This window comes from Chiloscyllium plagiosum, unplaced genomic scaffold, assembly GCF_037043375.1.
Source record: "Chiloscyllium plagiosum isolate Xiang-an unplaced genomic scaffold, Cpla_swu_hap1 HiC_scaffold_8, whole genome shotgun sequence".
In the NCBI taxonomy this organism is placed as follows: Eukaryota; Metazoa; Chordata; class Chondrichthyes; order Orectolobiformes; family Hemiscylliidae; genus Chiloscyllium; species Chiloscyllium plagiosum.
This window is the reverse complement of record NW_028270146.1, coordinates 51,700,586-51,714,977: the sequence shown is the minus strand read 5'-3', so window position 1 is coordinate 51,714,977 and position 14,392 is coordinate 51,700,586. Positions and strand designations below refer to the sequence as shown.

At 38.6% G+C, this 14,392-nt stretch overlaps 1 protein-coding gene across 9 annotated transcripts; it reads right to left on the bottom strand.

Annotated features, from left to right (window-relative positions):
- Positions 1–2,422: 2,422 nt before the first annotated feature.
- On the bottom strand, positions 2,423–7,432 carry zbtb42 (zinc finger and BTB domain containing 42). Of its 9 annotated transcripts, none has more exons than XM_043697568.2 (3): positions 6,945–7,432; positions 5,985–6,039; positions 2,423–5,868 (listed from the first exon to the last, which is right to left on the bottom strand). In XM_043697568.2, the coding sequence occupies exon 3, from the start codon at positions 5,849–5,851 to the stop codon at positions 4,430–4,432; it is 1,422 nt and encodes a 473-aa protein (XP_043553503.1). In that variant the 5' UTR covers positions 5,852–5,868; positions 5,985–6,039; positions 6,945–7,432; the 3' UTR covers positions 2,423–4,429. The 9 variants fall into 9 exon arrangements, with proteins under 9 accessions (XP_043553503.1, XP_043553506.1, XP_087845960.1 ...); XM_043697571.2 differs by having other exon boundaries at positions 2,423–5,865; XM_087989834.1 differs by lacking the exon at positions 6,945–7,432 and adding an exon at positions 6,469–6,822.
- Between the last annotated feature and the right edge of the window lie 6,960 nt (positions 7,433–14,392).

The window sequence follows — 14,392 nt, the reverse complement described above, 5'->3', positions numbered from 1 at the left end:
CAGCTAGCAGCACGTCAGAAAACAGGTTACATCTATATCAAACATGACTATTTCTTAATGGTGATTTAATTAGTCTAGTCAAAAGGAAGTGGACATTTATCACAAGAAATTTAGTTGCATAGTTATGAAATCAGTTTCAAAATGTTCCTCTTTCCTAAAATGATTCAATTTAAAAATTTGCACTTTGTTAACAAAATGGTACATGAATCTAGTGGCCAAAACCAACAAGCAACTTATTAGGGCCTTGACTACAATACTGTAGGATAATCTAACTCAGTAACACTTACAAGAGTACTTTTCAGAAATCCAACTCATCTAATATTCCAGTTCAAATAATTCAGGATGTAACATGTTGCAATGTGCTGGGATGTAGAGTCAAATCAACTCAATAGTTTAACACATTGGTGCAAAGTATTCTGGCTTCAAGAATATAAAGCTTTGCTGTATCCAAGTTGTTTTTAAAATTTCACAGACTGTTTAGGAAATGCATAGCCAAAGATAGGAGGAAATATTGGCAAATGGCCATGGCTAGGAGGTAGTGAGGACTACAGATGGTGCAGAGTCAATTAAGTTTGGCGCTGGAAAAAGCACAGCAGGTCACAAAGCATTCAAGGAGCAAGAAAGTCGATGGTTTGGGCATAACCCTTCATCAGGATAAAAGGTTATGGCCAAAACATCAATTCTCTTGCTCGTCGGATCCTCCTAACCTGCTGTACTTTGTCCAGCACCACACTTTATACACAAATGGCATGAAGCTACAAGAGTGGCAAAGTTATATTTTGTAGTATTTTGAACACGAACGTTTAAAGATTAATATAACATTAAGGAAATATATATCAGAAACTGGAGTCAGAAGCAACAGCTCAAACACCACTCCAGAGACAAGAGCACACATTCTTGCCTTGCAATTAGCATAGACACTATCGTAATGCTGGGAATGTCAACCTTCAAATGAGATGTTAAACAAAGGCTCTGCCAGCTTTTTCAAGTGAACAATAAAAGTCCTAAAACAACATTCAAAGATCAGGGGAGTTCACCTGAAGCCCTGCCCAACATTTATTCCTCAACTAGTATCGCCAAAACAGATTATCCAATCATTTATCTTGTTACTGTATGGAGAGCATTGTGGGTGAAAATTGGCTGCAGCAGTATTACAGTGACTGCACTTCCAAAGTGCTTCAATTAACTACTTTTAAATCTTTAGAAAATGTTAAAAAGGTGCTAAGTAAATGCAAATATGTTCATTATATTGGCTAGGTTATTAACGCTAGATGAGCAGTACTTATTTTAGGTTGCATTTTTATAGACCCAATAGGTGAATTAAGTTGTCAATATTGTAGCTTAATTTGCAAAATGAAAAATGACCTCTGTGGCTCCACCCCCTCCCCCCCAAACCACCAAATCAACACAATGGTCCTTCCGTCCATTTGTCATTAAAGAACTTAATGTTGCACAATAATCCACGATAACCTCTATCTAACCTTGCTTCTCATTAAAGATGAGAATGAGATCAGAAGTTGCAAACTCCACTGCAACACTTTATTCCAATATCCAATCAAATTAATTATTTGGTAGAAAAAAGTCTGCATGAATTTGTTTTGCATCACATCTAGTAAATTCAATACAAAAAAGATTATTTGTGCCATTTGTGAAGACAAGAAATGGCCATTAATAAATGGTTCTAGCCATTACACAACTCAATATTTTTGTTAATAAAGGTCATTACCATTCTCCAATATACCAGGTACAGTAACGAGGGATTAACAAGAAAGCAATTCAGCATATACGCATGCAAATAAAGTGTATTAAATTTGATGGTAATATGTACAATGAGTATTGCTTGTAGAACCCCCGGAGACCTCTAACAAAATGACTACAAAAACTGGAAAAACTAGATTTACTGGAAGAATGACTATTAGACAGCAATCCAAAATAATTTTTGTGCAGCTCCAAAAGCAATTTTGTAAATAGTTTTTCTGAAAAAACCCCAAAACTAATTGCACACATGTGAATGTAACAAATTAACTATGAAAGGATTACAAGCAGTAGGTATCCTATTAGCATGGTATTATTACATTAAGTGGAGGAGCACTGCCACGGAACTTGCAAGCATGGAAGCACATTTAACTATTGGAGATGTCTCTCACATACAAATGAAAAGGCTTATTACTAGTGAAATAGCCTAGGTTTATTCTACAGCAATTAAAAAGACAAGCCAAAAGATTGCGAAACAATCAATAAAAGTCATAACCCTGAGACTTCAATTTTAAGGATTAATTATCCATCAAGGCATTGAATAAAACAAATCTAAAAATTATGTAAAATCACAATGGGGATTTGAGAACTTCAACTATTCATTTGTAATATCCTACATTCAAAATAATTAGCTTATTTTCTATAATTAAGAAAAAAAACACACAAATAAATGTCAGTTTTTTTAATAGGAGTTGTTCAATTTTTCTGAACAAGTTGCAATCGTGCACTAGTTATTCAATCCATTGAATGAGGTAATATATAAAGGCACGTCTTCACAAAATATACAGGCATTTAGACTTTGCCATGAGCAAAAAAAATACATACACAAAATTAGGAATCTCAATATACTTAATTTTTAAAAATTTTGCTAAAACTAAGAGTCTAGTCACGATTGTCACAGTTTTACAACACAAAAACAGGGGCAAAAAAATAAAAGACATCTTGCTGATTAAGCGCTACAGGTTTAATTAAAAAAAAAACCACCCTTCACTTTCCGATTGTCTTCTATTGACCATACAGAACACTATTGTTAAAATTCAGACCAGGAAACATTTTATTATAAAAATGCAATAAAAGTTTTGTAAAAAAAATTAGACTTCATTCTAAGGGCTCTGCTACATTCTTACTATAAAACTCTCCATTAATAAATTTCAAGGATAGGAATTATACACAGCAACTTCGTAAAGACCACAAAAAGCTATAAATAAAATGTTTTTGTTTGATTATACAAAACTTTTTTTTTTCTTTACAGACCTGACCTGTTTTATATTTTATGTTAGATGACTAGTCTCCAGTTTTTAAAATTTTCCTTGAAGCTGCTTATTAAGCAGTTATGGTAAATTGAATTTATCAAAACCCCAAAGAAAACCCAGAGTGCAACATAAATATTTTCCAAGTGTGCAATACAACTTTTAAAATATACATTAAACAAGTGGTTTTTTTTATCTTAAAGTTTTCAAAAGAAATTGAATTTCACATTTTAATTCTTCTAAACCATTTTTTGTTCCAGTATGGATCAGTAATACCCAATAAAGATCAGGGAACTCATTACTGAAAAAATTCCCATTAACAATAATAAACAACATAATTCTTTGAAGAACACAAATTTATGCAGTTAAATAAGAAAACGCAAAAGAAAATCAGTAGTAATTTGTTATTTTTTGAATCTTTTAACATTAAACTCAAATTTTCATAGAATTGCCCATTTGCGGCATCAAGATAAACTTTTATATTTTAAGAAAATTAAAGTTTGAAATAGTTCCAACTTTAATTAGCTAAACTCAGCCTTTAACAACAGAAAATTCACTGCACCCCAAACCATCAAAATGCTATAAATACAGTATCAAGTTTCATCAGGAGAAAGAAACATTTAGTAGTTGTTCTTAGTGCTATATTCCAATCACAGCAAACAACAAAATACAACACTTCATAACTGAATTTCTCCAGAAGTTAAGACCACATACCCAACATTCACAGGTTAAAGTTGCAGTACTGCACTTCAAAACAGTTAATTTACCTCTCATTCAGAATGGTGTTGGGTCATGTTGCTAAGTGAAATGTCATACCATCAAGTATATCTATGTACATCAAAAATTGTATTTCTGAAGGAGTTAGAGTGTTTGCTTAGATATTAACAGACCAAACAATTTAACATTTGCTAGCATTAACATTATTGTGCTAGCACATTTTTAAACTGTAAAATGCAGTTCAAGTAATTGGTTGCTTATTGATTTTTAAATAATGGTTACTACATTTGATGACTCACTAATGGTTTAACAGAAACTATCACTTTCATTCAATTATAATACCTGGAGGTGTCACATTTGTGCAATGTCAAAGGCTCGGTGAGGAAGAGGAGGAACACAGTAAAATCAAACTTTAGGAACGGAGATCATTGAATCTTTGAGAAAAGAGAAATGGGACATCCCTCTAGTGATTACAATTGGATCTTCTTGAAATGAAAAGAGAATAGTCCAAATTTTCTGAGGTTGTTTCCTATGAAATACTGCAAATTTAACAGATTTTAAAAAATATTGAAAGCAGATTTATTTTCTCACATTTTATGCAAGAAAGCTATGCAGTGGAATTTGTTTCTTTACAATTGTAGCCTAAACCATGCAAGGTTTCCAGATATGAATGTTAATTTGAAGATATTCAGATTTAATGCTAAATGTTATCTAATAGCAATATTCTTTACAAGACCACAGTGGAACTTGCGTATGTGCCTATACAGGTCACCCGACTGAGTAAATCGTCTTTCACACCATTTGCAGGCATGTGGTTTCTCCCTGGTGTGCACAACTGTGTGACGGCTGAGATTATGAGAGTACTGAAAGCTCTTTCCACATTGACCGCAGGTGTAAGGCTTTTCACCTGAGTGAGTTCGTTCATGACGTTTTAGTGTGTACATGCAGGAAAAGGTTTTCCCACACTGTGAGCAGGTGGGCATGGAGCCATCAGTAGGCATTTTAGCTCGAGGGCCATCTTTTTCCCTGAAGTGAGTGCTCAGGTGAAGCTGAAGAATATGTGGGCTTGGGAAGCCTTTGCTGCAGAGAGGACAGATAAAAATATGTCCTGCCGACATTACCACCTTTTTGCCTGAAATATCTGATGATGGCATATCATCCTCACTCCCGTCCTTTTCATGCTCTCCTTCTACAGCACGTGTCACACCATTCCCTGCAAACACAGGACCAAATCCTGTCAGCATACTACTGGCAGAATTCCCACTCTGACTTGCTGGATCCATTTCTTCACTGTCTTCTTGGTCTGACAGCAAATCTTGTCGATCTCCAACAAGTGGTACGGTGCCCTGCTGCTGGCTGTTGGAGGCCAGCTGTCCAGAAACATAGGAGGAGTAAAATAAATCTCTTCCAGACACAGGCTTGAAAGACAAATCTAGAGCACAGTCCACATCAGCTGGGGCCTTGATATGGTCAATAGCTGTCTGAGACAAAGGTTCTGTGGAACTACTGACACTGGACTTTGTTTTTCCAGCTGCTGCATTGCATAATTCTGGTTCTGTAGATACTGGATTGATACCTACAAGGTCAGAAAAGCCTCTACAATGTCCATTAACCTTTTCACTGCTTGTGGGTTTATCATCTGCAACAGTACAACTTTTCTTGATCCGTATGCCACAATTGCGTGTCACTGGCTCATCGCTTTCTGAAGAACTCTCTTCTTTCACAGATCCAAGTGCATTACCATTCATTCTGTCATCTATGCATTGTTCTTTATCTTTCAATCTTCCTTTACAAACTTTCACAATGTTGTACATGTGAAGGTAGCTGGCTGCAGCTAACACATCTTCCACTGGTAGACTATTAAACTGAAGTTTTCCCTCATACATGAATTCAAGAAGCAGGCCAAAGGCAGGAGCTGTGACAATGTCACTGTTCAGATGCACAATGTCTCTTTTGTCCAGCTGGTCCCTGTAGAATAGATGGAAGTACATGCTGCATGAAGCAAGCACTGCGCGATGGGCTCGAAACTGAACGTCTCCAACTAGAACAGTACAATCACAGAGAAAGCCCTGGTGACGCTGCTGACTCAGACACTGCAGCAACTGCCGGCTATGGTCTGGAAACTCCATTCTTCCTTCATAACCTGCTAGAGCACGAAAATGAAACAGAAATTACAACCTAAGAAATGCATTCAATTAAAAACTGCGCCATTAATGCTTTAAGACTCTAAAATTGAGAGACAGTAATAAACATAACGCTTACGCGGATTTATAACGAGCACCTAGTGTTCGTGCAGATGGCATCTGTAACACGACAGCTGTCAGAAAAATGTTATCAATTAGGGAAATTAAGTAACGATCATTTAAAGCAATTAGTTTCCCGAGTAATCACCAAACTTTGGCACTTCAACATGACAAAAGAGCGTTCAGTCAGTGATCACTCGTATGGCGAGCAAACAACTGTTTACTGTTAATACCTTGACCACAGGCAAATTGAATAAAACTAAATTCTCACGCCCCCTTTTGGTTCACTCCTCCCCAAAAAGCGTCAATAGCCTGAAAGCTTCCCCCCCACCTCCCCCCTCGCTGAAACCCACCCGAGTAAAATCGGTTGGAAATCCGAAATGGACCCTGTGGTAAAGTGGCCTCGAAGCAGAGAGAGAGAGAGAGAGAGAACTGGGTTTACTAACTCCAGGAACAAGCTGGAGAGTCAGCTGCTCTGACATCACTGGCAATGGAAATGCTACCTCCAGCTGTGCTCCTTTAATGCCATATGTTCCTTTAACTCGAGTTCGCAGCCAACGACCGGAGGGGGAGGGATAGGAAAGAGAGTTCACTGTTGTTCCAATTTTACATCCTTCTCCTGGCTCCAGCTTTTGTTGTTGTTGTTGTTGTTTTGCAAACGGGGCGCACACAACTTTCTCAAGTTAAAACATATCCTGGAAAAATTACCAAGTGCGAGTGGAACTCTTGATACTTCGGCCTAGGGGGGCGGTAGTGATAAGCCAGTGAGAGAAAAGGGGAAGAGGAAGGGAAAACAACACCAACGCGCACTTGCATAACTCCAAAGCAGAAGCCCGCCGGTGCACGATGAGAACTTGGGGAGCTGGGCTGGGCTGGGCAGGAGGAGCCTGGCTGTGTGTGTGTGTCCCTGTATCTGCGCGTGGCCCTGGTCCCGGGAGCGCGTGCTGCCCTCCCTCTCTCCCAGGTGTGCTGCACTTACCTGGGCAGAGCGAGCGTTGCGGCGGTCGGCTCCGGGGGGACGAGCGCTCATGAGGCCAGTCTCTGCGCAGCCCCCCCACCGTGTGGTCCCTTCATCTGCGGCGGCCCAGATGTTAGTGGCCGCGCAGCCAACTGTTGGTGAGTGCAGGACTCGTCTGGGAGCCCGCTCTCGCGATACTTACCTATTGAGCAGCGCTCTTAGGTCAAGGCACTGGATTCATGTGTCTCCCTCCACCGACTACCCTCTGCACGTCCTCACTCACTCCGCTCTACCTGCACTCCGCAGTCACCCGAGCATCTGGGTACATAAGTTACACTCTTAACCCAGTTCCATTCGATTTTAGCACTTGCACCCCGATAGAGCTGCACGCCAGTTTATGATTGGGGAAACAAAGTACCGCAGATGCTGGAATCTGTACTGAAAGCAAAACAATAAAAAAAAGCTAGATATCACAGCGGATTAGGTTGAGTTCCGTGAAGTGGATATGCCTCTCTTCGATTTTTATGTTCCCCCGCCCCCCGTACCATCCTTTCTAACTGTTGCCCCGCCACCCAGTAAAGGATGCGTGCCACTGTTCGAAGAAAAATTAGGAAGTTCTCCCAGTTCCCTGGTCAATATTTGCCATCAACCAAATCTATCCAAAACAAATGCTGTTTGTGATGTGTAAAATAACTCTTGTGTTTACTAACATAGCAACAGTCACTGTACCTCAAAAGGAATGCTGTAAAACACTTTAGGGAGTTTCCAACAAAATATCAATACAGGTCTTTTCTTCTCTTTCCCTAGTTCTTGCCAATCAGGAATTGACTGCATAAACAGAAGGGGACAATGCTCAATGATTGCTTTTAATGGTTACATCCCACTTTTCTTGGCAGTTACAGTTTTCCGCTGCTCCTCTCCCATTACTGCCATGTCATTCTTCCTAACTAAGGGAATGTGTTTATTGCTCAATGAAAGGTCCATGGAACTATAAAGGAAAACAAAGTGTTCTCCCAGGTTCCTGTCCAATATTTATTCTTGCCCAACTCTATCCATATAAATGCTATTTGTAGAATCTTGCAAAGTGTAAAAGAAATCTCATGTTCACCTCGACAGCAATAGTCACTGCACCCCAAAAGTGAAGATGAAAGCATCAAGTTTAAGATCCGACTCAAATCAAAACTGATACCTTTTCACTCCATGATACACTATGACAGTAATACTTTACTAAATGATCTTTAATAGGTTTGGGAACAAAAGACTATTATAACATTCTTATTTAAATAGTCTGTTCAACCTCAATCATCAACCAATTTAAGCAAAGAAGTCAAGGGATTAGGCGACAGGGCAGCAACTTGGAATTGAGATAGAATATCAATCACGATTTTATTGAGTTTTGCAGCATGTTGAGCTGCCATATCATCTATGTCTGTTCCTATTTCTTATGCTCTTACATTCTCCAATAGGTGTCCAACACAAAGAAAATGTTAATGTTGTGAATTTATTCAAATTTCAAAACAATACTGTCATTACAATTGTTCTACAATGCGAAGGATTTTCTTCTTGGGCTTCAGGATCTTGGCCTAAGGTTCAAATGGAGGTCATAAACTTACACTGTGTGAGGAATAGTCGGTCATCTGTGATTTTTCAGTTAATGGTCAGAGGGTGTGCTCAGTGTCCAAACCAAGACAACTGTTGGTGCAGTCTCAAACCTGGAGAACAAAAAGGAGGCCTTCCAGCATGAAAGCAGCAGCAGCTGGATCCATGGTGGGCAAGTGAGGGAGATGGTGCTTCAAGATGGAAACATTCTCCTCTCCGACCCTTTAAGTTTAAAAACAAAAAAACATTTGCAGACTAGTTGCTGATGAGAGGGTTGTCACTGATGCTGAAGCCAGGCAGGCTAGTGGGACTTCCAAGGTCCATCACAGTATTGATCACCGTAGCCTGCCTGATGGCATCTGTACAGATTCTCACCACCTATGGAGTGGACGATCCCAGTCAGCCTCCAACAACAGGCCTTAATAGGCCTGAACAAGCAATTGGCTACCCACTACTTGCAATTCAGTAGTCTTGTCACACCTCCATAATGCCTCTGGGAAACGGTGCAAGGATGAAGCGAAGGAAAGGGCATGCTGACCAATAGTGCTATTTATGTTACAGCCCAATCTGTCTGTCACAATTCTGCCCTGCCTCACTTCATTGTGGTTTGAGACTCACTAGATTGTAACTTCACTGCAATGTCAAACCTTAAGTAGAATGTACCCTTTGACCTCCTCGACTCTCTGCTTTTTACACCTACTTGAAGCATTCAGTGTTTAAGTGCCAAAAAAGAAGTGCTGCTCATATTTGTAAACTTACATGTACCTTGTTCTCTTCTGGGCAGAAATATACAGTCTTCAATCAGGTATTGTAATTCAGCTACGGATTTGCAACTGGAAGGCTCACATTGTCAGGTGTAAGAATATAAACAAATCAGACATCAATATGAACAAACAGATATATCAAATCATAAAAGAAAGATGAAATATAAAGTATAGTAATGTAAAGTTCTATTAAACTGATACTGCAAGTCCTTGTGGTATGCATCTTGGCCTATAGATTCAAAAATGTTGTGGTGTGATGAATCATTATATTGTGGCCTTGCCACACAGTAAGGGCACAAATTCATGCTTGTGATTTTTTTATATAGAAAGTTCTCAAATTCAGCCATGTTACTTGGAAGAGCCACCTTCCCAGCGAGAGAGAGAGTGAAAATTAGAGGAAAACACACCCTGAGCCACTTTTGGCAAACTCATAGCAGCTAGTTACAGAATGGCATTGGCAGAGTGCTTGAGAACAGATTGCCTTCTTGTCATCTTGGCGAAGATGTAATATGTGACTCAGGGGAGGGGGCTAGAAATGATATAAGGAAAATGAAATCTAAAAGTAAAGCCCCATAGCAATGCATTTTTACAGATTATTTATCATAGATATATTATGATTCAAAAATATAAGGAAGTGGTTTTATATCTGGCTTCCTTTGACACTTTGAAACACATAATCATTTAAGGTTTCATTTTGGTTCATGTATAATGTTTCACTAGATCCAAATTCAGTTGCACTCCTCATTATTTGATTATGCAGTATGTCACAGAATCATGTAGACAGGACTATAGTGAGTTAGGTGCTGTCAGTCAGGACAGTAGTCTTATGGCAAGGGAGGAGAAAATGTATCAATATTCTTTCTCCTGATCATTATCTATTCTGAGAGTGCATGAATGAATCAGTCAGATTGTTTGTTACTTGTCACTGCAGATAACTACTTTGGCAAAATATCTCAGAGCACGCATGGAGTACAGTATGCCATTGAGAAAAGGAGGTGAAAAGTGTGTGAGGAAAATAAGGTTAAACTTCAAATATTGATTTTGAATATTGATATTAAGAGTGACACTTTTTGAAAATAATTACAGCTGAGAAGTAAATATATTTAATTTCCACTTTGTGGACTGTTCAGATGAGGTTTATTAGATTGGTATAATAAACTAAAGAACTGCAGATGTTGGAGATTTGCATCAAAACAGAAATTGCTGGTGAAACTCAGCAGGTCTGACAACGTGTGGGGAGAAAGCAGACTTAATATATTGTATCTCACTTGTATTTCTCATATATCTGTCATATTTAATGTATGCTCTTAGATGTATAACACTTCCAAACTGTTAGATCATATTTTTGGAACATCATACTTTTTGCAAAAGGCAAACAAAAAAAAGGCTTTAATATCTGAAGCGCACATTTTGATTTGCTCACATTTACCTATTGAGAAAACTAAGAAATCATACTTGTTTTAGAAGGTCAACCAGTAAGTATCACTAAGTCAGTAAATATCTCCAGCTGTTGGTTGTATATATTTTTACAAACTGTTTTTCAACACATCAAATGAACATACGTACCTAAACATTAAATTTACATGACAACAAGCATATGACATTTTTAACAAAACAAAGCTTGTGCATTAGATTCTTGACCTATTGTTAAAATACTCTGCAAGGAGTTTCTTTAATGATGGTTGTATTTTGGTTTGGAACTAGGGCATAAGTTTCCAGCTGTTGAAAAATTCTGTGTGAAAAATAAGCAAAATGAGACACATAGTCAAGTTATATTTTTCTTACTGCTAATTGTAGGCGTAGAATATCAGTGGGCATTGTACCAATCTATGGCACATTATAACTAAGCACAAAAAGAAATAGGGAGTTCTAACTACTGTGACAGAATTCTTTGATGATGAAAAAGTTTCATCACAGAATTTAGTTCCCATCTTCAAATTAAAGGACCTGTAATATAATGAACTATTCCAAGACATTTCACAGAATATAATTTGATAGACCCACGTAAATAAAAACTGAAGTAGATGATGAAAAGAATGTTTAAAAGAGATAGGTATTAAAAGAGAAAAATAAGGCATAAGATTTAGAGAGGGAATTCCAAAGCTCAGGGCCTTGGCAGGTGAACGAGTGGCAATCAATTCTGGGTGTTCTAAAATTAGAGAATTACAAGAGTGCAGATATCTAGAGGATTGTTGAGGTGGAGGAGGCTACTTTGGCAAAGTATCTCAGAGCACGCATGGAGTACAGTATGCCATCGAGAAAAGGAGGTGGAAATAGGGATGGGCAAGAGTAAGGAGGAATTTTAAAATTAGGATGAGAATTTTAAAATTGAGGTGTTGCCAGACAGGGAGCCAATTGGTCAATGAATGTAGGGATGATGGGTCAAAGAGATTTGGTGCACATAAAGATATGCTGAGTTTTGCATCTGTCTTGAGTGAAGGATCTGAAATAGATACCTTCAAAATCAAATACAATCTTCATGATAATTCGCCTCATCGAAGATCAGGGCCTAAACAGGGCTTAGGTGGGAAGCTGTTTAATGCATGAGCTACAGTTATTGTCCACTTTACACCAGATTTGCATACCACATAAAATTTCTTTAATTCTGTAGATAAGAAACTCACTCAGTTCTTGAATGCTTCCAAAACAAAACTCATATCAACATACACCTGGTTAGCCAAGTATTCTATCTCCAATATGTTGAAGATGAGACTCTGGAGAGACTCATTTCCTATACCTTGGGTTCCATCTCTCTCTCTCAAAAGGCTACTATTGCTGATGAGATCCAATTTTTACAGCACAGTCTTGGTTTACAATAAAATTGCTTCAGTGTTCCAAAGAACAGTTATTGAAATCAAAATTCATTGAATCCACAGATGCTGTCAGACCTGCTGAGTTTATTCATGACTTTCTGTTTTCATTTCAGATCTCTATCTTTGCTTCTTAGTTGCTTTTATTACCAAATATACATCATTGAGGCAGGATGAGAAACCCTTTTCAGATCATTGTCTTCCTATGACTGAAGAGATAAGAATTAAACTAGGAAAGAGTACTCCTAACCATTTGGATGGTAGGGGAAAGGAGTCAGAGGATCAATATGTAGTCAACTGTGGCACAGACTGCAGTCAAGGTGGGAAGGTGAAACTCCAGTTACACCAGCAACTTAACATTTGTAGATATTTTGTTATCAACCTTTTCAGAGGTGTGTCCTCTAGGGCAGGTGAGACATGAACCTAGGCCTAATGGCAGAGAGGTAGGGACTCTATTACTGCATTACTAGAGCCCTACTTACATATATATACTTACATTTATATTATATATTTAATGAAAAGTAGATTTTATAGGCCAAATGATTTCTGTCTATGATGAATCTGTAAATAACTCCAAACTCTTTCACAGGAGTAAAATCAGGCAATTACTAATGCTGTGCCAAAAATGGACATACAGGGGGTTTCATTGAAATCTTGGACAAAGAGGTAGAATTCAAGAAGATCTTTCAAGGAAGAGAAAGGGATGAAAAAAATTAGAGGTTCTGGGATGGAATTCCAGAGCTCAGGGTATTGAAATCTGAAAACCAATGGTCAGGGCAACAACAATGGGGCATGCAAAGAGACCAAAGTTGGATCAACACAGAACCTCAGTCTTTTAAAACAAGAGGAGATTACAGATCGGGAGAAATAAGGCCATGGAGGAATAGATAATGAGGATGAGTGTTATAATTTGAGACAATAGTGCACTGGAAAACAATTAAGCTCAGTGAGCACAGAGTTAATAAGTGAGCAGAACTCAGGACTGATGACTGTGAAGGCAACCAAGATTTGAACTGGCACAAATTTATAGACAGTGGAAACTTGGAGGCTGGCCAAGGGAGCATTTGAATACTTCAGCCTGGAACAAACATATAATGGATGAGAATTTCAGCAGCAAATATGCCAAGGTGAGGCAGAGAAGGGCAATTTTACGGATGTGGAAAGCAGCAGACTTGGTGATGAAGATGATGTGTGATTGGAGGCTGAACTCTGAATAAAATAGGAGGCCCTGATTGTAAACAATTGGTTCAGCCTGAAACCGAGGTAAGAAAGGGGTATTGAATTAGGGCCAAAGGCAATGGTTTCAATCTTCCTATTTTTCAATTGGAGGAAGTAAGTCAAAATGAAAACTAATGTTGGAGAAGCAGTCTTAAAACACAGGCATTAGGTAGTTTGGGAGAGCTGGTAACAAGGTAAACTGGGGTTTATATCTGGAGCCTAATGTCATGTTTTGTGATGTTGCTAAGGGCCATAATTTAGGTGTGAAATTGCTGGGAGTCCAAGATAGATTCTCAAGTCAGTTGCTGTCTTATTATGATGAAGTGTGGTTACGTTTGAACTGTAGCAGAACTATGATAACATCAAAAGCTACACTTTTTTGGCATACCCTTGAACAATGTCAATGAAGATGACTGAGATTTCTGAAAAAAAACACAGACGAGCAAGTAGTATTGGCAAAGCGAGCTGGAGGGAGTGGCTAGTAGGATGGAATGGAAAGGAGTGTTGCAGAGCTGGAAAGGGCAGGAGGGAGCAATGGGAGATGAGAAAAAGAGACATGGTAGGCAACAGATATACAGCAATATCATGAGAAAATCTGCATGCAATGGAAGTTGAATGGCATGACGTTACTGTTCCTGTTCAGTGGCAAAAGTCAGCTTATCTGACTGACTGCATCACCTTGAACATCAATTTCTATCAAACATGCATTGAGATGGCTTCTAGCAGATGATTGTCAATGGACTGGGTTCTGGGCAGTTTTGGAACATAGAACATAGAACAGTACAGCATAGTACAGGCCCTTCGGCCCTCGATGTTGTGCCGATTTTTTTATCCTACGCTAAGATCAGACTAACCCTTCATTATGCTATCTTCCATGTGCCTATCCAAGAGTCGCTTAAATGTCCCTAATATATCTGACTCTACTTCCACTGCCGGCAGTGCATTCCATGCAACCACCACTCTCTGTGTAAAGAACCTACCCCTGACATCTCCCCTAAACCTTCCTCCAATCATCTTAAAATTATGCCCCGTCATGATAGCCATTTCTGTCCTGGGAAAACATCTTTGGCTATCCACT

What these genes read in the sequence shown, in the direction of transcription:
- zbtb42 (XM_043697568.2), bottom strand. Translation starts at nt 5,851, where the DNA reads ATGGAGTTTCCAGACCATAGCCGGCAGTTGCTGCAGTGTCTGAGTCAG.